Source organism: Polypterus senegalus, chromosome 4 (genome assembly GCF_016835505.1).
Source record: "Polypterus senegalus isolate Bchr_013 chromosome 4, ASM1683550v1, whole genome shotgun sequence".
Lineage (NCBI taxonomy): Eukaryota > Metazoa > Chordata > Cladistia > Polypteriformes > Polypteridae > Polypterus > Polypterus senegalus.
The window spans coordinates 7,609,199-7,633,320 of NC_053157.1; the positions used below are offsets into that span (position 1 = coordinate 7,609,199).

At 39.8% G+C, this 24,122-nt stretch overlaps 2 protein-coding genes across 2 annotated transcripts in view; both read left to right on the forward strand.

Annotated features, from left to right (window-relative positions):
- The first annotated feature begins 1,386 nt into the window (after window positions 1-1,386).
- On the forward strand, window positions 1,387-12,427 carry lsm6 (LSM6 homolog, U6 small nuclear RNA and mRNA degradation associated). Its single transcript, XM_039750212.1, has 4 exons — window positions 1,387-1,466; window positions 6,111-6,216; window positions 10,915-11,028; window positions 12,224-12,427. The coding sequence occupies exons 2-4, from the start codon at window positions 6,123-6,125 to the stop codon at window positions 12,256-12,258; spliced, it is 243 nt and encodes an 80-aa protein (XP_039606146.1). The 5' UTR covers window positions 1,387-1,466; window positions 6,111-6,122; the 3' UTR covers window positions 12,259-12,427.
- Window positions 12,428-20,888: 8,461 nt separating this feature from the next.
- Window positions 20,889-24,122, forward strand: part of LOC120527121 (reelin domain-containing protein 1-like) — a 35,647-nt gene continuing 32,413 nt past the window's right edge. Inside the window, exon 1 of the mRNA XM_039750213.1 lies at window positions 20,889-21,030. Coding sequence (XP_039606147.1) covers window positions 20,986-21,030 — 45 coding nt within the window. The 5' untranslated portion in view covers window positions 20,889-20,985. The remainder of the gene's footprint in view (window positions 21,031-24,122) is intronic.

Sequence of the window (24,122 nt, forward strand, 5' to 3'; positions counted from 1 at the left end):
AACTACAAATTAACTAAACACATATTGATATGTATAAATAATTTTAGGAAATGAAACGATAATAAAGAAATTTCACTTGAACGAATCTATGCATTTTCATTGAATAAAATTAATTGTTTTATGGGTGCCGCACGATTATATTTTTAGTCACATATGACCAGCAAAATCTTAGTACAAGAACAAAACGTGCATTTTTGAATAAAATCGTTTCACTTAATCTTTTTCAAAGTATTTTTAGTGTTGGGTTTTCCGTATTTAGCGGAGATACCGAGGATGTTTTTGGGGATAAAATCCTGTAATCTCTTTCACAAGTTACAAACGCATGTTAACACTTATGTATTTCGTAAAAGGAACAAAACATAAATAAAACTCACAATACCCTGCCCAAGTCAGCCGATAACATTCATGCGAGTGCATAAAAATTTATCCTCCACAATGCCCCAGCACAGACCTTGGGAAGGTGATTTAACAGAAATGACATTAGCGACAGAGTGGAATCGAACCAACGATCTTAAAGTGGCACGTAACCTTTATTCAGGTTTATTTCTCATTACAGAAAAATTAGAAACCTTACTAGTGTGAAATACTGGGAAGGTGCGTCAGTCTATTGGAGAATCGAACCTTCTTTCTTTGAAAAGCCCAACACTTTATCCACCGAACCAATATCGCCAAATCACTGAAAATAGTTTTTCGCCAAAGTTCTATATAAGTGATAAAAAAAAAATTGGTAAGATTACAAAAAAATAGTTTGCGTACATTGGTCTTCATTCTTCGACCATTTGATTAAACATCCACACGACCCACTTGACCAACTCTGCTCAAATGTCATATTGAAGTAATTTGACAAAACTTAAATATCAATTAATACAAATTATTTTTTACATTCATTTGTCTACATTGGTCTGGAATCTTCGACCGTTTGTTCGAAAAGTCCAACACGCTAACCACTTGATCAACACCACAAATGCATATATGTGTATGTGTGTTGGCTATATTTGTGTTCGCTAGAAGTAGAATAAAATGAGAAATTCAAATTTGACATAATTAACATACAGATCCCGGGTCAAAACTGATGAAGTATTGCGTTGTCACCGGAGATCATCATGCATGCATCCTGAATGAAATTGGTCCGGTAAAGGTGGGTTAAAAAATTGATTGCAAAATTTGACCAAGACAAACAGGAAAAGTTGATTAAAATCGTTTAACAGTAATAAAGATTAGAATAATATATATTATAAGTATAATATAAATATATACGTATATGTATATACTGTATAAGTATAATAATAATAAACCCGAGCTCATAGAAGCAGCCCTCGTTTCCCGGATACTGTCCATTAGACGCCGCTTACTGACATTTGAGCCTTCACAGCTTCCGTAGTCCACGTGCTTCTATTTTATAGCTGTTTATTGGCTGTCGTGGTTTCGTCAGGTTTACTGGGAAAAATCGTACAAGCGACGTTGAGGTAAGCAGTGCGAGTTTGAATTCACGTTTGTAAAGAAATAAAAGTGTGAACAAAAAAAATATATATATAACAAACAGGTCAATAAGGATGTTAATGTTTATAGTCAGGAACAAGAATTAATGCGGCATTTCTCTTAAAAGTGCAATAATAAAGCGAGGTTAAGTTTATGAGCAGTTCATTGGGGCCTACAGCGGTTTGTTTGGAATGCTTATCAACTTATTATAGGTTGATAATTCAGATTATGCACGGCATGCATGTATTGCTCTTTAAGAGCGTTAATAGAGGTCATGAACTTTACGTGTGAGAGTTAGTGTATGTTGGATATGTCCTTTGGAATTAAAGTACGAGACTGCAAGTTCAGCTTTGCCATGGGCCCCAGACAATACATTTTGTGTCCTTCTCTTAAAAAGTCGGCCTGGCTAGTGGGGTAAGTTTAATATATAATGATTATTATTTGCAGTTATTCTTTTCTGCTATTTGGCGGCTCTAAATTGTCCCCATTTGAGAGAACGCTGAGATTGTCTGGCACGCCGTATGAACTGCGAGAAATGGCACGGGCATCCGCTGCCCCTGACACTGAACTAACTGCATGAAAGAATAGACAATGGATGGGTCCAAAAACAAAGTTACAAACTTACTGCGCTTTATTTTTTGGGGGGAAAAAATGTATACAGTTTCTCCGACGGAATCCTCAAATTGTTTTGTAACAAAAGGGTGCGTTTCATTTTCTTTTGGCTTTCAACTGATCTTGGCAAAAGGAAAGTATCAGTCCTGTTGCAGATGTTCCATAAATGTGTGTTGCAAAGTTCAACTTGGAGGTGGTAGTAATGTTTGGAGAACTGGAACGTTTAATCTGCTGCCCTATCTACTTCTCGAGATACAGTCATGTGAAAAAGAAAGTACACCCCTTGGAAACTGCTGACTTTCTCAACATATTTGAACAGGCGAACATTAGATCTTCATGAAGACGTGGCCTACAGGTAAAGGTAATATACCCGAGTAAATGATGTATGAAATTGAAGTAGTGTGTTCTTTCTTGTAATCAGAATGAACACAATGCAGGTGTTTTGCATGAGAAAAGTAATTCTATCCCTCCGTTTCTCACCACTTCACATCCATGAAGTCAGAGTCCAGTGTTCCAGATGAGGTGCCAATGATTAGAGCCACCTTGTGTGGTCTGCAGGTGGATCTTGTGTGATTTAAAGCAACACATCTGTAGGGTCTGGTACCCTCTTTGCTACTGACGTGTGGGGTGTCATCATGCCAAGATCAAAAAAAAAGCAGTTTAAGGCCATCGGAAAGAAGGTTGTGGCTGCATAGGAGTGCTTCAAGACATTTGAAAAGATCACTAAATTATTTGTAATCAATCATTTCATTGTACGGAAAGTCATCTACAAGTAGCACAGATTTTAAACAACTGCTAATTTGTCCATTACTGGTCAGCCCTGAAACTTCAGCCTAAGACCTACCTTTTGATACTAAAAGAATTCTTAAAGAACCCCGAATTTTCATCCTGGGATCTGCGGGTGATGGCAAAGTGCAGGCATATACAGTCAAAGAGATTGCATTTATTTGACCTGCATGAGGGGAAGAAAAAGCCTTTGCCGTCCAAAAAGAACATCAGAGCAAGATGAAAGTTTGCCTTTGAACATATAGGCAAAGATCCGGACTTTTGGAACAATGTGCTCTAGAAGGTTGATTTAAAGATAAGAGTTGTTTGGTCTCAATAACTGTAGACATGTTTGGCAGCATTTCAGGAGAAGAAAAATCATACTAACTATGCAGCATTAATGTGGAAATGTTCTGCTATGGGGCTGCTTTGCTGCTTCAAGAACTGCTTCAAGTCAAGTATGAGTTTTGCATTATATCAAAGTGTACTTAAGGAGAATGTGAGGTCATCTGTCCAAAATTTGAAGTTGATCTGGAAATAGACTTTTCGACGTAATAATGGTCCGAAGCACACTACCAAATCCACCAAGAAATGGCTCAAAAAGAAGAAATGGAGTGTTATGGACTGGCCTAGTCAAAGCCCTGATTAGAATCCCATTGAAATGTTAACAGGCAGGACAAGCAAGAAAACTCAAACATCTTGCAACAAAAGGAATTTTTGGAGAAGCGGACATACAGTTGAGGCCAAAATTATTAGCCCCCCTGGAATCATGGAACATTTTCCTAAACTTCTTCCCAAAGTTTGCAACATTGATGAAACTTGATATAATCAAACATCCACCAGTGCTATTTACTAGCTTTTGATACATTTTGTAATATAAAATATATCTTTAGTCTTGCTTTATATCAAATATAGTAAAAAATGGGGTGGTCAAAAATATTAGCCCCATGTTAATGTTTGCTTTCAAAACACACCTACACTAATTAACCAATCAGCTTTGAAACCACACCTGTGCAATCAATTGGCTTCCTAACAACACTCAATCAGCATAAAAAGACTCCCAAGGAACAGGGCTCTTGAACACATGAGAGGGACTACTGTTACTGACCATGCCAAAGACAAAGGAAATCAGTCTGGAGCTCAGAAAGAAGATAGCAGAGGCTCGTGATAAGGGGCAAGGCTACACTGCCATTTCCAAGCAATTCAAAGTGTCTAGAACTGCTGTACGTTGCATCATTGCCAAGCACAAGGAGACAAATTCTGTTAGAAACAAACCTGGCCGTGGCCGTAAGCGCAAGATTTCAAGATCTCTGGAGAGAAAAATAGTCAGAGATGTCAGCAAGGAACCCCGGACATCTGCCAAGATGATTGTTGCTGACCTGACCTCTTCTAGAGTTGATGTTTCAAGGAACACAGTTGTGAGGGCTCTTCACCGTGGTGGGCTTCACGGCCATCGTCCCAGAAGAACCCCTTTACTCAAAGAGCGCACATCACAGCCCGACTGAGGTTTGCCCGTGAACATTTGAAATGTAAAGATGATTTTTGGAAGTCTGTGCTTTGGTCTGATGAGACTAAACTGGAACTGTTTGGGCACATGGATGTTGCTTATGTTTGGCGAAGAAAGGGACAGGCCTTCAACCCTAGGAACACAGTTGCCACAGTTAAACATGGTGGTGGGAGCATCATGCTGTGGGGCTGTTTTGCAGCCTCAGGCACAGGGAGCCTTGTTCGGGTGCATGGCATCATGAAAAAAGAAAATTATGTTGACATTCTGAGGGAGAATATGCAGAAATCTGCTCGTAGTCTAGGCTTAGGTCGTCGCTGGGTCTTCCAACAAGACAATAACCCAAAGCATACATCAAAATCAGTTCAACAGTTTTTCAAGGATACCAAAACCAAGATCTTGGAGTGGCCCGCACAGAGTCCAGACCTCAATTCCATTGAGAATCTGTGGCGAGTGCTCAAAGTGAATGTCCATGCTCGGAAACCACGCAATTTGAACCAGCTAGAACAATTTGCAATGGACCAAAATCCCTCAGGAGACCTGTGCTAATCTAGTAAAGACCTACTCTAATAGATTGTTGTCAGTTGTGGCTCAAAAAGGGTACAGTATTGACTATTAATGGGCATGGGGCTAATAATTTTGGATGTCTCATTTTTGCCCTTTCTTGTTTCCACTCAGTGTGTCAGTAAAATATCCAAACTACAATTAGTGGACCTTGTTATTTTGGACACAGATACGCTTTAAAAAACAAACATTTGTTGTTAATGGTCATTTTCATTATTGGAATCAGGAGTGCTGCCTAATTTCATAAGGGGGCCTAATAATTTTGGCCACAACTGTAGACTGCAGTTTATGCAAAATGTTTACAATGAGTCATTTTCAACTGTAGGAGACAGTACCATCTTCTGAGGCTAAGGGTGGACTGACTTTGTCCTCAGCTGTCAAACATCTGTTGTTGTGTTTGCTTTTTGTGGTTTTATTAGAGTATATCTCCTTTATCTCTGGGCACTGTTTGCCTTTCAAATATGTTGGAAAAAATCAACAATTTCCAAGGGGTGACCTTACCTTAATTACAGGACTGTATCATTTAAGTCTTTGGATCAAATATTCTTGTGGGGAAAGGATACTTGCCTGTTTTTACTTTCTCATTTATGAAGTATAGGGAAAGTATTGTAATCGTCCAAAAATTATAGTTCTCGACATTATAGGCCTCCCTGAGTTAGAAAATACCATTTTTTGGAATTATGTCTGTGTGTATGTAAATATAATAACTTGAGTACGCTTTGTTAGGTCAACCAAATTTTGCATACAAGTGTCAGGTATAAAACGTAGATTTCTATCAACGTTTGTGCTATTTCCGCTAACTGGAAGTGGTAGTTTTTGATTCATGCAGAGTCTGATTTATTCAACTTTTATAATAATTTGTTCAATATGTTATTTTGATTTGTTGTTGATGGTTCTTTAATGTACGTAATAAGAATAACCATTTCTTTGTGATTTACACCTTAAATATTCCCATATCTGAGTATACAAGAAAGTCGAGGGGAGACCACTCCAGATTGCCCCCCCTCTAGTCCTTGCCATGACATGCGACTGTGCCTACTTAAGGGTTATCAAAATAGGCATGTTGATTTGCACATGCAAGTAAAACGTTCACCTATAAAACTTTAACATATGTAAAAGAAGAACAAAAATGCCAGTGTGTATTCTAAAAAATAGTTTTGATATTTTCCTGCTTTTATTTACTCAGATTTGCAAGAAAATGAGTCTTCGAAAGCAAACGCCTAGTGACTTCCTGAAGCAGATCATTGGAAGACCAGTGGTTGTAAAATTGAATTCGGGGGTTGATTATCGAGGTAAAAATGAAAATGTAAAGTTGGGTCATTATATTGTGGTCAACGTGCATTAGTGTGGTCTGCAGCAGACTGGTAACCAGTCTGTGGTTTCTACCTTGATGTCCATTACTGCCTGGATATACACCTGCAACCATAAGCCACATTTACAGATTCGTGCACATCCATCCATCCATTCGGTTTCTAAAGTTAGTAAAAAAAAAAAAAAAAAAATCTTCAGGAGATGTAAAACAGATTCATTTAAACTTGTTCAGGATGTACATGGTGAGAGTTAAATAGTGAAATGCGTATAGCAAGTAATATAAAACTGAAAAAAGTTTTTGAAATGCTTCAAATGGATATCGAACAGAAAAGGTTGTGTTTTTATTTATTTTTTTTGATGTTTTAATGTTAATACGTTGTTCTGCCTTTGCCAAAACCAATTAATGCCACAACCATTTAAAGCCTTATATGTATAAAGTAGTTAGTTTACATAATTGTCAGGAGAAAGATACAGGTTTAAAGTCCTTTCTTTTAATACTTAATCATTAATTGGTGTACTTTATTGAAGCTGTGTTTTCATTGCATGGGGATGGTATGTGAGACAAAAAAAAATCCATATACAGTGCAGTATCTGATCAGTACCTTTAGAAGACATTGGGTAGATTGCCAAAAATTGCCAATCCTAACAAATGCAACACAGTTGATTTTATATTTTACCACAAAACGTGCATTGCTGTCATACAGAGGACATCCTTCTTAAAGGAACAGTCTTTATTTTACAACGTGAAGAGCTTTATGAATAAATTGTGCAGGGATGCCACTCTCATTGTATAGTACATTATATTACCAACAGTTTGTGGACACCAGACCATTAAACCTGTATGCGCTTGTTGGACATCCCATTCCAAAACCCTAGGCATTAACATGAAGGACAAGTGACTCTGGGCAGGCCACTGACAGGTCTGACCCAAACCCACTCCTCCCACGCTCAAACTCCTCAAGCTTTGTCTTTAATGATGGTCTCATCCGGCATGTAGAAGTAAGATGTACACAATACAGAACCCAAACATCGGTCATTCCATGGAGGTTCACTCAGATGGTGTGCTACATGGTTTCAAAAAAAAAAAAAAATGGAAACTTTTCCCTTTCATTTGATTGATGGCCCATTTCAAAGATTTTGACCATGACAATTTTTAGTATTTGAAAGCCTTTGTAAAATGTCAGATCTCCTGAACCAATAAAGATATTTGACTGATTCTTAAAAGGTTTTTCTCTGCATAACAGGATTATTCAATTTCATTTATCATATGCTTGGAAATCAGTAGTCATTTACAGTAGAGTCTCGCTTATCCGACCTTTGCTTATCCAACATTCCGTATTATCCGACGTCCCACCCAAAAAAACGCATCAATTGGCAACAAGAACTGCAAGTTGTGAGCGTAGTCTATTTTTTGTTGCTAAATTCATTTTTTCAGTTAAAATTTTGATGTTTTGTTGTAAAACATGATTACAGTGGATTATGTGGCCAGCCCCCTCTGGCCTGTGTGCATGCGTCTCTCTCTCTCTCTCGTGTGGGTGTGTGCGTGCTTCTCTCGCTCACGTGTGTGTCTCTCTTGCGGGCGTGTGTGTGTGCACGTGGGTGGGTGCGTGCGTGTCTCTTTTGCGTAGGTTTGCGCGTGTGTCCCTCTTTTTCTCGTGCGCGCATGCGTGTATCTGTCTGTGTCTCTCTCACGCTGCACATGAAATGCACAGGGAGAGACTGAACATGTGCGGAAATCATCGGCCCGCACAAACCGAAAGGGAAACTGGCTTGTTCCTATACCGAGTGTGTGGTCGTGAACAGAGGCAAAAGTTTGGCGAACTTTTTGGTCATAACCCGATTTGTACGTGTTCAGAGACATTCATGAACCAGTACACTGTATTAGGTTCGTAATGTGTAAAATTATAACGTAGTTTGACATTTTAATAGGCTTTTTCTTAACACCTCCCTTTATCCAACATTTTCGCTTATCTGACGTTCTGCCGGCCTGTTTATGTCGAATAAGCAAGACTCTACTGTACTTTATAGCACTTTAAAATTAATGATCAGATACAGATTTTTTCACTTGAATAAATAAAGCTGTTCATACTGTAGACATCTTGTCTACAAGGGCTCTGAGCCCTTTCTTATTTGCAATGGTGATGGACAGGTTGACAGACAAGATTAGACAGGAGTCCCCGTGGACTGGGATGTTTGCTGATGACATTGTGATCTGTAGTGAGAGTAGGGAGCAGATGGAGGAGACCCTGGAGAGGTGAAGATATGAGAGAAGAGCAATAGGAGGACCACCAGGACAGAATACATGTGTGTGAATGAGAGGGAGGTCAGTGGAATGGTGAGGATGCAGGGAGTAGAGTTGGTGAAGGTGGACGAGTTTAAATACTTTGGATCAGCAGTACAGAGAAACAGGGATTGTGGAAGAGAACTGAAAAAGAGTGTAGGCAGGGTCGAGTGGATGGAGAAGAGTGTAAGGAGTGATTGGTGACAGACTGGTATCGGCAAGAGTGAAAGAGAAGGTCTACAGGACGGTAGTGAGACCAGCTGTGTTATATGGGTTGGAGACGGTGGCACAGGAGACAGAGCTGGAGGTGGCAGAGAGAGAGGCGAGATGGCGTTGGTTTGGACATGTGCAGAGGAGAGATGCTGGGTATCTTGGGAGAAGGGTGCTAAGGATAGAGCTGCCAGGCAAGAGGAGAAGAGGAAGGCCTAAGAGAAGGTTTATGGATGTGGTGAGAGAGGGCATGCAGATGATGGGTGTGACAGAGCAAGATGACAAGGACAGGAAGATACTGAAGTAGCACCTTGGGATTACTTATTCTCCAAAGCTACCATCAAACACCACGTCCATGTCAACAGAACACAAAAAAGCCTTTCCTATCAGTTTACCACAAATGCAAGCGCCTGGAGTTTGCTAAAGTCTACTAAAACTTTGATTGGAATCTCGTTTTTTCATCAGACAAAAAAAAAAATAATAATTTTTGTGGAACAAATGCACCATGTTTGGTGTAAAAAAAAAAAAAAAGAATGATGGCTAAACCAAAAATAACCTATTCCTGCTGTCAAATATGGCTGAAGTTCTGTGATGTTATGGGCCTTTTTATGGTAAATGGCATCATGGACTCTGAAATTCCAGAAGATTTTAAATTCGAACCTGGTTGCCTCTGCCAGAAAACAAAGTGAGGCATCATTGGAGCATCCAGCAGAACAATGATCCAAAACATAGGTCCTAAAAAATGCAAAATTGGTTAAAGGAACACAAAATCAATCTTCTGTCCTGGTCCTCTCATGGCCCCATAGAAAATCTGAGGGGTGAGCTGAAGAGGAGCGTGTACAAGAAAGAACGTAGGACTCTGGATGATGTGGAGAGATTCTGAAAAGAGGAACAGTCTAAGATTCCCTGCTGTATTAGATGTTATAGGAGAAGACTGCAAACTGTTTTATTGGAAGTGGATGATATTGTGCAAGGGTGACAATGATTGTGACTTTTTTTTTATTTATTATTTTCTGTTTTCTTAGTGCGAGATTTACCGTATATACTCGCATATAACTCAGATCTTGTAACCCGAAAAATTGATCATAAAAGCAGTCTCTGACAATTTCTTTCACTACTTCAACGGTGTTTAATTTAAAACCAGCTTCATATTTTCTTCTGATTGAACGGTCCATGGTAGATCAGGGATGCTCGTACGATAAAGGTGTATGAGGGTGTGAGATGCACAAAACAGTGCAAACGTCGCTTCAGAATAGTTTGGGCATTACCGGATGGTCACGTAGGCACAATACATAGAGAGAGGAAAAAAAAAAAAAGGCAGTGTGCTCTGTGGTTACTCTCTCAGGTGGGCGTTAGCATATCATAATCTCTTGGACCAATAGCGTGAGTTATGTGACGGACATTATAAAATACCAGAAATTATACAATAAAATCAAGTCCCGACTTATCCACGGGAGAACTTCTCTGCGAGTGCATATGGTAACTAATTCACGAAAAGGTGTTTTGTGGTTTTGGTTTTTTAATAGCCTGTTTTACTCATCTTTCTCAGGGGTGGCAATAGTTGAGGAGGGGACTGTACATTAACCTTGTATATAGTGTTTGACATCTCACTTCTCTTCACTCAGCAGTCCAATTGTAAGACTTTTGTCAATTTTGTTGTATACTTATGAGAACCTGAAGTATGGAGCTCAGAAGGTGACAAGATCTTGAGGATTTGGCTTTGTGGTACCGGGTTGATATTCTTTTGATTTTTATGGCATAAAGGATATGGCAGGTCCAGGAGAATTGTAAAAGTCAGTAGATGATTCCATGTCTGTTGTTCTGCATCTTCCTCTTTTGGCCACGTCTCAATTCCATACAACATGCTACTTTTCACAAAACATTATAAATTTCCTTTTAATGCCAGAGTGGATCCTTTATAAGTCAGAATGGAAGACCGATCCTATAATTTCTTCCATGTACCATGCGCCATCACAATCACTGCTGTGTCCATGCCCTCGTCTGTCCTTGGCACGTTACCTTTGTGACACCGCCCCATTTGCTTGTTGCAAAAGGCAACTATAGGAGTTTGGCGGCAAGACAGGCATCCTACCTCAATGTCTTCATTATCCACACAAAGAAGAGATACAAAGATAAACTTTCTGTTAATCTGTCAATTTTTTATTTTCTTTTTAATTTTCTGTTACAGGTGTACTTGCTTGCTTAGATGGATATATGAACATAGCCGTTGAACAAACAGAAGAATATGTCAACGGGCAGCTGAAGAATAAATATGGAGATGCTTTTCTGCGGGGAAACAATGGTAACTAGAGATTTTATTGAGGACTAGAGATTCTGTTATACTCTGTCTTCTTGTTTGAAATTAAATGCAACATGTCACCAAAGTAGTTTTTAAAATGAGGAATGAATGTGCAGTATGTCTGTGTTAAACAGAGCATTTTTCTTTAGTAGTAGTTTGGTAAAGGTTTGTATTGTGAAGAACACAATACAAAAAATACTTTCTCTGAGCTGATCCATCTCCATTAATGCAGGGTCTAATTTAATGCTATCTCTGCTTCGTTTTACTTAACTAGTAGTGTAGAATTGATGTCCCACTAAAACTCTCAAAATAAAAAGTAACCAAAGCTTAGGTACTAGGTCAGGATCTGCATCACATTGCAGCTCAAGTTCTTCTCATTTTTTGACTTGAGTGTAAGCATTAGCTTGTTCATTTGCTCTGTGTGTGTGTATCTAAGTCTTTTGTGATGGTTATTATTTGACCCCAGTAACGGCACACACTTGACTTGAGCATTCATAGTTTTCCTAACGTTTAGCATTCGTTTTCTCAGAGGTTGATGTGCTTGCTGCTTCCTGAGCAGTTCTTCTTTCCTCCACCCTAGTGGCCTGCTTCTTCTCTTTCCTGGGCATCTTTTCATGTTAAAACCGGTTAAGCCAGTGTTTGTGTTGCAATTACTTAGTACGTTTTTCTTAATTTTTTCACTTAATCTGGCACTTAAATCTGCAATCTGCCTCAAGAATGATTTAAGATACGAAGAGGTAAGGGATATGATGGTGAAGGTGGTAGGGATGAGAACGGCACCCGCACACATGCGCCGCACAGCCGTCCGCTGCTGAGAGTTGATTCTACAATAAAATTAAAAAGAGGAATAAGCTTGCAGGTCAATCACCCCGAAAGCAGATAGTTGACGTCACGTAGTATATGTGTGCCGAATTTCAGGTCAATAGGTCAAGTGGATTGCGAGCTACAGGTGATTTAAAATCCTGGACAGACAAACTGACAGACACGGTAGCGTATTATATAAAAAGAAATTATACTGCACTGAGTGCACATCTCTTGTCCATTTTCCTTGCTTACTTTATCATCACCACACTAGTATGTTGCTCATCTAGCATAAGACTTGCTCCTGCATTTATTGTCCTGATCATGGTAGATTAACTGCTTGGTCTCATTTATGTATTAAGAATTTTTTTTTTTTTTCCCCTTTTCTGTTTTACAGTTCTGTACATAAGTACTCAGAAGAGGAAGATGTAATGAAGATTTATTTGATTAGTTTTTGAAATGTTTTTTGTTTAAATCCAGTTTCAGAATTTGTGTTTGTGCAAGGATTTTTTTTTTTGTTTTTGTCTGTCAAATGTTAAGCTTAACAGTTGTATTTTCTAAAAATGTTAGCTGTTATATAAAAATTATTTTGTTCACCCTCCTTGAAAGTATTAAATGTGTGTAAATGTTTGTTGCGTTTTTTTGTTTTTTTTTATTATTGGGAGCTGTGGGGTGAGTGTAACATTGGGGGGTGGAATGGAGACCATTTATACATTAGTACTTAAGTTGGAGTTAAAGCATTTTAAGAATTATTTATACTCTTTCTAATCATCACACATTATAGGTATAACTTAGTGCATGTTAACTTCAAATGCAAAACACAATTTGGACAAGCAAATTCAGACAAGACCTGCTGGCACCTAAGCTTAAAAGACATAGAAGAAGAAAAAGATATGAAAGTTGGTAAAATTAATGGTTTCAAATCGGGATTCTCTGATCAGGTGCTTTTATGTAAGATACCAATGAAAGATTGATTTTTTTTTTTTAAATGGGGGCGGGGGGGATGGGGGAGAGACTTGTGTGTGCCTGATTTTTTTTTTTTTATGTCCTATATTAAAGTGTATTTTCTATAATTAAGATATGATGAGTTATAGTTTATCACGCCACTGCCGTATCCAGGTAAAAGCTGCGTCATTAGAATCCTTAAGATCTTCATTGGTACATGTAGGGCCACGGGAACATTCATGGAGAATGTGGTCTATTGTTTGGGTGGGCTCACCACAGGGACATTCAGCGCTTGTTGTGAGGCCCCCTTTAAATAGGTTGTCCCTTGTTTTGCCCACCTTTGACCTAGCTTGGTTAAGCGCGGCCCAGTCTTTCTTAGAGAGGGATGCTCTTGAGGTGTATGTTGGGAGGACTATAGTCAGTCTCTCACCACCTCTCAAGCCTCTGTTTTGTGAACTGCTTGGGATTAAGGGGTTCCACTGTGACGAAACTCCGAGAAGGTAGTCGGCGATTTACCTCCTGGTGATGGTGAAGTGGGTGTCTGGAGTCCATCAGAACCGATCTACTCTTGAACTACTTTTCTTGTCGTATATGGGGAGGAGCAATCCCGGACAGCCTGTATAAAGTGGGAAGGCACGTTCTCCACAATGTGCTGGTGATGATCCGGCATGCACTATTTAGCTCAGGGTCAACCTTGTTGGCATGGGTTGACCAACCCCACACTGGTGCACAATACTCTGCTGTTCAATAACAGTACCGATGGCCGTTGATCGCAGGGTCTTGGGGTCTGCTCCCCAGGATGTGTTTGCTAGTTAAAACTATAGATTATAAGTCTTAACTGTTAATTTTTTTCTATTAATAAAATGAAATTCTGTAGGCTTATTATTCAGTGCCCATAAAATATTAAAATACATGCTAATGTGCAAAATATGTTGAATTCATATGGAGTAAAAGAGAATAAAATGCTTCTTATTAATTACAAGCGGTCACTAATTTTTTCTGTAACAAACCCACCTGACGCAAAGCTTTAATTTAAAAACTAAAAGGTTTTGCTATTTTTTTTTCCCCGTCTCTCCCGCATTTTCCCCACACAATCAAATTTTTTCCTGTTAAAATATGCATTTACTGTATTTTTATACAGTTTTTTTATTCCTTCAGAGTATCAGCTAGACATTTGTAATTCCTGAGATGGTGTTTTAAATATGGATTCCCATTTTAATTATGTAGTATTTGTTTCTTACCAAAACTCGTGCGGCACAACACACATCACCAAATAATACAAATAAAAAAAAAAAAAAGTATCAAATGTTCATAAGTTGTTTATCAAGAAGATGCAAAGCCAACATGTTTAACATATAAAAGATACATTCGCTATTATGCTAATAAGCATATTTATTAAGCAGCAATTTAATTCTTTAATTTGTTTTCCAATTAAAAATGTAATCTGATGCACTTAAAACAAACCTGCAGTCCAAACCTGAAACTAAGAAGATCGGAACTCATTAAAGTGGCTTGTAGATGTAGAAACCTTGAAAATCTTATTCCACACCACTGGAAGCTGTGCTATAGCACCTAGTCTGGACCAAGAAAAGGCCATAATCTATAAAACCATTTTGAAGTCCCTTTCTTTCAAAGATCCCAGCACACAGTGGGAAAATGATCTCTCACTCAACATTTCAGAAACTTGAGTATAAGGCAGCCAGAATTCACTCAAGCTCCATATGTGCAAAGCATTCAATTATTCAACTTAAAATCTTTTTATCGAGCACATCTGTCTCGTTTTAAAATTGTCCAAAATGTTTCCAGGGCAAGAGCCAACCTGCGAACGTTGCAGTCAAGCCCCAGCTTCACTGGGCCACATGTTTTGAGCGTCGTGTACCAAATTAACATCATTCTGGATGAAAATCTTTTAAATGCCTTTCAGACAGCCTTGGTGTCCCAATCCCTCCTAACCCATTAACAGCTGTGTTTGGTGGTCTCTTAAGTGGGCTTAAAGTGAAGAAGGACAAACAAACTACAATGGCCTTTACTTCACTATTGTCACGTAGACTTATCTTGTTCAGCTGGAAGAATCCTAACTCACCTCTGTTAGGTCAGTGGGTAACTGATATATACTATCTGAAATTGGAACACATCAAATTCACACTTAGAGGATCTGTGCAAAACTTTTTAAAAACTTGGCAGGACCTAACCAATCATATTTTAGAATAAGCATCTATATTGGGGAGGAAGACTCCTTTCTCTCTTTACTACTCGCCGCAGGGGACTGGACTTTCTCCGGTCCTGTTCAGCCAACATACCTCGGACTTCCAATAAAACTGAGTCCTGCCACGTGCAAAAGTTCGCTGATGACACTGCTATGGTGGGCTGCAGGAGGAGGAGTATAGGAACCTAATCAGGGACTTTGTTAAATGGTGCGACTCATACCACTTACACCTGAACACCAGCAAAACCAAGGAGCTGGTGGTGGATTTTAGGAGGCCCAGGCCCCTCATGGACCCCGTGATCATCAGAGGTGACTGTGCAGAGGGGGCAGACCAATAAATACCTGGGAGTGCAGCTGGATGATAAACTGGACTGGACTGCCAGTACTGATGCTCTGTGCAAGAGAGGACAGAGCTGACTATACTTCATTAGAAGGCTGGCGTCCTTCAACATCTGCAGTAAGATGCTGCAGATGTTCTACCAGACGGCTGTGGCAAGCGCCCTCTTCTACACGGTGGTGTGCTGGGGAGGCAGCATAAAGAAGAGGGACGCCTCACACCTGGACAAACTGGTGAGGAAGGCAGGCTCTATTGTAGGCACGGAGCAGGGCAGTTTGACATCTGTGGCAGAGCGATGGGCGCTGAGCAAACTCCTGTCAATCATGGAGAATCCACTGAACAGGATCATCTCCAGACAGAGGAGCAGCTCCAGACAGACTGCTGTCACCGCCCTGCTCCACTGACAGACTGAGGAGACCCCGCACTATGAGACTCTTCAATTCCACCCGGGGTGGTAAACGTTAACATTATACAAAGTTATTGTCTGTTATACCTGCATTGTTATCACTCTTTAATTTAATATTGTTCTTTATTAATCCCAGGGGGAAATTCCCATACTCCAGCAGCAGCATACTGATAAAGTATCTATCTATCTCCATCTACTCTTAACAGTTTTACTTGGGCTGTGGGCCTTCCTCTCTTTCTAATGGGGGGGTTGATTTGATTTTAGTTTTGTCAAGTTTGACTAGATTGTACGGAATGTACTTGTTTAATTCAAGAAAAAAAGCCATCTCTCCAAACTAGTTTTGTGATCAAGGAGACGTGTTAACAAAACCAGTGTAAGGTCAACGGCCACATTGAAAGAGCAGTCAGCAGAGAGTCCTGGACACACTTTGTGATAATGCCGGCCTTCAACTCAAGAAGGCAGGATGTAAACCCAGGTTTATCAAAGTCCACCTGAAGTTTGGTAGATCGCACATGGGTGAGCTCACGATAACCTATAGGTAAGGATTTAGTGGACCGCTGCAGTGGGGTTTATGACATGGAAATCCTGATGGTGCCATAGCTGGGTGTTCCTGCGTGTGTGCAGATGTGTCTAACTTACCTCACTTAACCAGGAATGAACCTCTTTTGCCGATGAGAAGTGAAACATGCAAGTTCATGTCCTGTTGACGTCACAAGAAGTCAGTCAAACAATGAGATACTTGAAGTGGGTGTCACAATGTCACCAGATCATCTTCATACCCACCGACATGTCACCATCTTGCTAAATGCAGCCATAGAGATTTTAAACACAAAGTGAGGACCTCATGACAATACGCTGCTCAGTAAATCTCCTGGCTCTGAACTTCATAAAGTAAAACTGCAGCTCCAGATTCAAACAGATTTGATTAGGAAAATCCACAATGACACGGACAGAACATGTAGACAACACACACAGCACGACTCAAACTGACAGTACGTATCTGGGGTGGTCTGGTAGCAACACAATCTCTCGTGTGGCCAGGGGTTTGCTGCTCAGCTTGAGGCCAGCAAACAACTGAATATATATATATATATATATATATATACTCAGCAAAAAAAAGAAACGTCCTCTGACTTTCAACTGTTTTTACTTTCAGTAAACTTAATGTGTAAATTTTTGTATGAACACTAAAAGAGTTAACACCATAAGACATAAACTAAAAATGTTTCATAATGTGTCCCTGAATGAAGGGAGGCTCAAAATCAAAAGTACCAGTCAGTATGTGGTGTGGCCACCAGCTGCTTGAAGTACTGCAGTGCATCTCCTCCTCATGGACTGGACCAGATTTGTCAGTTCTTGCTGTGAGATGTTACCAAACTCTTCCACCAAGGCACCTGCAAGTTCCTGGACATTTCTGGGGGGAATGGCCCTAGCCCTCACCCTGCGATCCAACAGGTCCCAGGCGTGCTCAATTCCTTCGACGATAAACACGAATCCGTCCATCACCCCTGGTGAGACAAAACCATGACTCATCAGTGAAGAGCACTTTTTGCCACTCCTGTCTGGTCCAGCGAAGGTGGGTTTGTGCCCATAGGCGGCGTTGTTGCTGGTGATGTCTGGTAAGGACCTGCCTTACAACAGGCCTACAAGCCCTCAGTCCAGCCTCTCTCAGCCTATTACGGACAGTCTGAGCACTGATGGAGGGATTGTGTGTTCCTGGTGTGACTCGGGCAGTTGTTGTGGCCATCCTGTACCTGTCACGCAGGTGTGATATTCGGATGTATCAATCCTGTGCAGGTGTTGTTACACGTGGTCTTCCACTGCGAGGATGATCAGCTGTCCTTCCTGTCTCCCTGTAGCGCTGTCTTAGACGTCTCACAGTGCGGACATGACAATTTATTCAGCAGTCCTCATGCCTCCCTGCAGCATGCCTAATGCACGTTCACGCAGATGAGCAGGGACCCTGGGCATCTTTCTTTGGGTGTTTTTCACAGTCGGTAGACAAGTCTCTTTAGTGTCCTGCGTTTTTAGAACTGTGACCTTAAATGCCTACTTTCTGTAAGCTGTTAAGGTCTTAACGACCATTCCACAGGTGCATGTTAATTAATTGATTAGGGTTAATTGAACATGCATGGAAAACATTGTTTAAACCCTTTACAATGAAGATCTGTAAAGTTATTTGGATTTTTAAAACATTATTGTTGAAATACACAGTCCTGAAAAAGGGACGTTTCTTTTTTTGCTGAGTATATATAGTATATTCTTTCCACATTCCTTTTGCTTCTTTTCCAGAAAATGGAAGGAACACATGTAAGCTTGCTTATTTTCCAAGTTAGCACCATCAGGTGATTCTCCTCAGTGGTGGATGAAGATGCTGCCCAGCCCCATATATTAGGTTATTAAAGATGCATTCCTAATATTGATCTCCTTTTTTTCCCCCCTCAGGTTAATACAGATACCTTAAAGGAAGTAAATGGCATGTACTGCGTGACCTTAACTGGGAAAAGCTTCAACTGGAATTGAAACTGCGCAATTAAAAAAGAAAGAAACAGATAGAGAAAAAAAATGAGAGAGAAAGAAAGAAAAAAAAGGATGGTCCTTATTTTAATATGGCCAACAACTCTCAAGCCTCATTACTGAACTGGAAACATTAAGGTTGAACTGCACACAGACAGCAGAGGGTATGGAGAACACTGCAGGGCCAATTAGTTGACCCCTCGGGCATAAACCAGGCCGGCAGCACCCAGCATGCAGAAAGAATGTCAAAGACAAGAAGCAAGATTTATCTACTTGAGATAAGTAATTACCATTGAGCATATGACATAAAATCAGAGAACAACTGCTTAAAAAGACAATAATGCAGGTTGTCCTAAACTTGTCAATAATAATTTAAATTAGGAAGGTAAATTATGACTTATTTTGCACAACATTTGGTGAGGCTGTGCCCAACTGGCCCCTTCATGTACAAAGTCTTTTGTGCAGTGTGGCACAAACCTAATCTCACCCTTTAGCTGTGTAACATCAACCCTATGCTAAAGATGGTCGAGACAAACTACTGTGGACTGGCTGGCACTTACAGGGCGCTGTAGGAATTTACAAATCAAAGATGGCAATCTCTTTGTGGCACAGGGTGTGGTTGTCATTTTAGTCCCAGCTCCAATGGGCCAATTGATTGTTTATGTTGCCAGTGAAGTGTGTTTTGAACATTTATACTAATATACAGAAGAATCAGAAAGTATTGAGCCCCTTTTCACTTTCTGCCTACTTTATGATGCTCTAGATTGAATTTTAAATTTGCCAGTGTTGCCCATCAATCTACATTCAATCTATAAGGACTTCTGAAAACATTTTCACTAAGTTAGCAAATTTAGTAATCAAAAACTGAAATCTCTTGCTCCTTAGAAGTATTCAGACCCTTAATTCAGTACTTAATACAGAGTATTAAGTGTGGAGTCTTCCTGGGTAAGTCTCTATAAGCTTGGCACACCTGAATTTGGGCAATTTATCCCGTTCTTCTTCTCCTCCGATGCTCTCAAGCTCTGTTAGATTGGATGGGAAGTGTCTGTGAACTGCCATCTTCAGATTTGCCTTCCATTTTCTCTTGTGAGAGTTTTCAGGAGGTGCTTTATAAAACAATACTGTAGTAAAAATGCACATGTTTAGGATATTGTGAGCATAAGACTGGACGACTTGACCCGTGGGTTATGTGACACAGGTGTGACTTTTTCTTTTTTTTCCCCTTCATGGATATTTATGATATGTTTGTTGTTGACTACCATTTGTTACCATAAACTCCCTGGTTTATTGGAAACTTTTTCCCCCATTCTTCAGGAAAATATGGGATTTTTTTCTCTGCCAACACTACATGTAAAAATACATAATTTTTGGATGGAATATTCCTTTAATACATTGCAGAATGTGACTTTTACAGTATATTGTATAGTGTACCAAAAACTGTGGAAGAGAGGTGAAGAGGAGAATGCAGGCAGGATGGAGAAGAATGACAGGAGTGATTTGTGACAGACGGATATCAGCAAGAGTGACAGGGAAGGTCAACAAGACGGTAGTGAGACCAGCTGTGTTATATGGGCTGGAGACGGTGGCACAGGGGACAGAGCTGGAGGTGGCAGAGTTAAAGATTTGAAGATCTGCATTGGGTGTGACGAGGATGGACAGGATCAGAAATGAGGACATTAGAGGGTCAGCTCAAGTTGGACGATGTGGAGACAAAGTCAGAGAGGCGAGATGGCGTTGGTTTGGACATGTGCAGAGGAGAAATGCTGGGTATATTGGGAGAAGGGTGCTAAGGATAGAGCTGCCAGGGAAGAGGAAGGCCTAAGAGAAGGTTTATGGATGTGGTGAGAGAGGACATGAAGGTGATGGGTGTGACAGAACAAGATGATGAGGACAGAAAGACATGGAAGAAGATGATCTGCTGTGGCAACCCCTAACGGGAGCAGCTGAAAGAAAGAGAAGAAGAAGTACAGTGTACCACAATACTCTGACCCGTTTTATCTTGCGAAAATTAAAACGGGTTTCAAACAAAGCTGCATCACGTCATTCCAGACACTGCCCAAAAATCCGTCCATCAATCAGAATCCGAGCCAGAAAAGAGGCAGAAGAGCCCAGTGAAGGACCAGCAGAGATCGGTGGCTGACTTGGGGTAAAGGGGCTTCTGTTTTTTTTTTCCTTTCCATTTCAAGAGTCCCTCAGTTGTTTGTTTTATTTTAAGTTCTTGAGCTTTTGAAGCCGTCCTGCTTAGGTGACTCGAGACTATTGGGGTCAATAGGCTGCTGACATGACCGCTGCCCTCAGATTCCTGTTACTGGGCAATAAGGCAGAAAAGCCAACCTACTTGTTGATTTTTCCTGGACTTGCAACATTGATATTCATCTGCTGGCTTGACGTGCCGCCTTGCGAGTGAATTTCTAACTCCGGTGGACTCCATGCATCAGAAAGGCTTTGTTCAGGAAATCTTTCACAGCGCATGAGAAAGAACAATAGGGCCCTCCAGCTGATGCAGGATGAAGTGTCCCCAGATGATCTTTTAGAGAAACAAGGGGCTTCAGCACTATTTACTTGGCAGCGACACAGGCTGTGGGAGCTGCGTTATGGGGGACAGGGATAGGGGGTAATGCGATTAAAGAAAGAGGATGAGATGTCAGAAAGTTCCTCGAGGTATTCAGCAACAGCTGCTGTGCATCCTATTAGAGAGCGGGGCCAAGGCGACTCCAGGATGTGCTCCACATTTTAGAAACGCTTCACATGTGGCAGCCACAGACGCCAAATCAAAGGCAAATGAACATGAAGGTAAGAGCATGCAATTTGATTAATAGAGGGCTTACGGGGGTGTCAGCATCCAAGAAAATCATAACTGAGACAAGTGAAGGGGGCCTTTCTGAAAAGTTCAGTGGCTTGGCTTTGAAGCTTCTTGAGGGAGAAAATGGGGGACCCTCTAAATAGGGTCTTTAAAAGGAGACGCACTGCAGCACATTCAAGTCTGTCATTTAGGACAACTGAAAAATGAATAACTGAAGAAAGATTATATCTGTAGATATGACGGGTCTACCCACTGTCTGTGTGCGCGCGTGTGTGTATATAGAAATTATATATGTGTGTGTGTGTGTGTGTGTGTGTGTGTGTGTGTACAGGGGAGGGCAAAAGTAAGATTACAGCCATATGTGAAACACAAGGTTGATTATCTTATTATTATTTATTAATTATTGTATTATTCATTTGAATTATTTGTCTTCTTCTTATGATTATTATTATTAAAATGGGCTTGAGTGCAATCAAGCATGACTTTTTCCATGCAGACAACTGTAAACCTACTTTTGCCCACCTCATATATGCATGTGTGTATGCATCTAAACATACATATACTATGAAATATAGATACACATAGATTATAAAAGTAATTATTTTTAGACAACATAAAATTTCTATGACAGAATGAAATGTTAAACAAAAAAAAAATGTAACATTATATAAAAATGTATTGTTTTTATCTATTCACATGAAAACGTTTTGGTCTTTTAAAATCACTTAAAATAACTGATTGATCTATATATTTATTTATATATATATTTATATCTATATCTTTATATAGTTATATCTTTATCTATATCTATCGATAGATAGATAGATAGATAGATAGATAGATAGATAGATAGATAGAAAGATATAAATATATAAATAGATATATAGATCAATCAGTTATTTTAAGTGATTTTAAAAGACCAAAACGTTTTCATAGATAGATATACGTGTAGGTATAGGTAGACACACACATTATATATATATATATATGTGTGTGTGTGTGTGTGTGTGTGTGTGTGTGTCAATCTATACCTATACCTACAAGTATATCTATCTATCTATCTACCTACATCTATCTATTTAGATAGATAGATAGATAGATAGATAGATAGATAAGGCACTATATGACAGATAGATAGATAGATAGATAGATAGATAGATAGATAGATAGATAGATAGATAGATAGATAGATAGATAGATAGATAGATAGATAGATAGATAGATAAGGCACTTTACTAAGGTAAAGTCACCTCTGATGGAGGATCGCAGTAATTGTGGGGTAGAGGGGTCCTTTCATCAGATTGGCTGGCCCAGCACTCACTCAGCTGTTGAATGGCCAAATGGGGGAGGCAGCTTGATGGCCGAGGTCTCCAGAACTCTGAACAAATCCAAATCATATTATGGGATATCATCTCCTGTTAAATTCTGCTCCATACTTGTAATTTTTTTATTTTTATACTGTATCGAGGCTTTGTCCTGTTCTGTGTATTGTATTGACTTCCTTCTTTCTGACACCCACTGCACGCCCAACATACCTGGAAAGGAGTCTCTCTTTGAACTACCTTTCCTGAGGTTTCTTCCATTTAATTTTTCCCTACAAGGGTTTTTTTTGGGAGTTTTTTCTTGTCTTCTTAGAGAGTCAAGGCTGGGGGCTGTCAAGAGGCTGTGCCTGTTAAAGCCCATTGCAGCACTTCTTGTGTGATTTTGAGCTATGCAAAAATAAAACTGTATTGTATTGTATATGATTGATAGATAGATACTAGATCTATATAAATATAAATATGGACAGAGATATAAAGATAGAGAAAGACAGATAGAGATACACATACACATGGTGTATATGTATCTAGACAGAGAGAGAGAGAGAGATTACAGTATCAGAAACATAAAACAAGGCTACAAACTCACAGGACAAGTAATACAGCCAATCAATCAATTGATAAATTAATTTTGTTCAGATATTTCAATATACCTTTAAAATATAAACTTAAAGAGTACTTCTGATGAAAGCACTGAATTGCTTGATAGCAGTGGGCAGAAAAGACCCCCTGGGATGCTTCTTAGCTCCCCGTGGTGTAATGAGCCTGTGGCTAAAAGTGCTCTAAGAGAGAGCGCCTCCCGGAGGGGATGGAGGGGATTTTTCACAATGCATACAGTGTGTGTGTGTGTGTCAGTCAGTCAGGGAAGGGTAGCTTTATATTTAATGCTGATATATTTATCTTGAAATATTTTGAATACAAACTCTTTCAAAACAGGAGGACTACTAGAATAGGAACATAAGTGACAACATCCTGGCTGACTCATCATCAGAAATGATTCCCTCTCTGCCAATGTCTTTTTGATGAATCATTCTTAATGCTGGTGACTTCAAAGAAGGAGTTATGGCTTATTAGGCCTGTTCCTTTCCTCTATCCAAATATCAGGGTCTTTAAATATAAACCTGTGTCACAATTCCAGCAGGTCTGACCTCATCTTACTGCCACCTACAAAAAGGGCCATCTTAATAGCATCATAGGCCCCAGCTGGCAAAGTAGAGCACTGGGACCCCCGTTGTGATAGCAAAACAGAAACATACACAGGGCATCAGAAAAAACGTGGGGCCCCTGGGCAACTGTGTTAAGACGGCCCTGCCTACAAACCTGTGTTGACAGCAACAGCTCATTGTTATCCAAGGCAGAAAGCCAGAAGGTTTTATGGGGGAAGGTCTTGCTTGTTTTTACCATATTTATATATTCATTATTTTTTTTTTTGAGCTCAAGTACAACTTTGGTGTATTTGTCATTTTTATGCTTTCTACGGGCACAGTAAAAGTTGCAGCTTAACTTATTCATTCAAGCCTTCTGTTTGTATTCATTTCTAATAAATTCAGCTCAGTGACATCAGGATTTGAGCCATCTGAGATTTTTCTGGTCAGACTGGTATACTCACTAATCATGGTGTTGGGAAATCAGTTTTACTTTATATTTATCCGCTTAGCAGATGCCAAAGCAACTTACAAATGAGACCACCATAATTCAGTGAACATCAGTCGGTGGGGACAATTGTGACAGGAAAAAGTTACAAAATTGTTCATCACAAATGA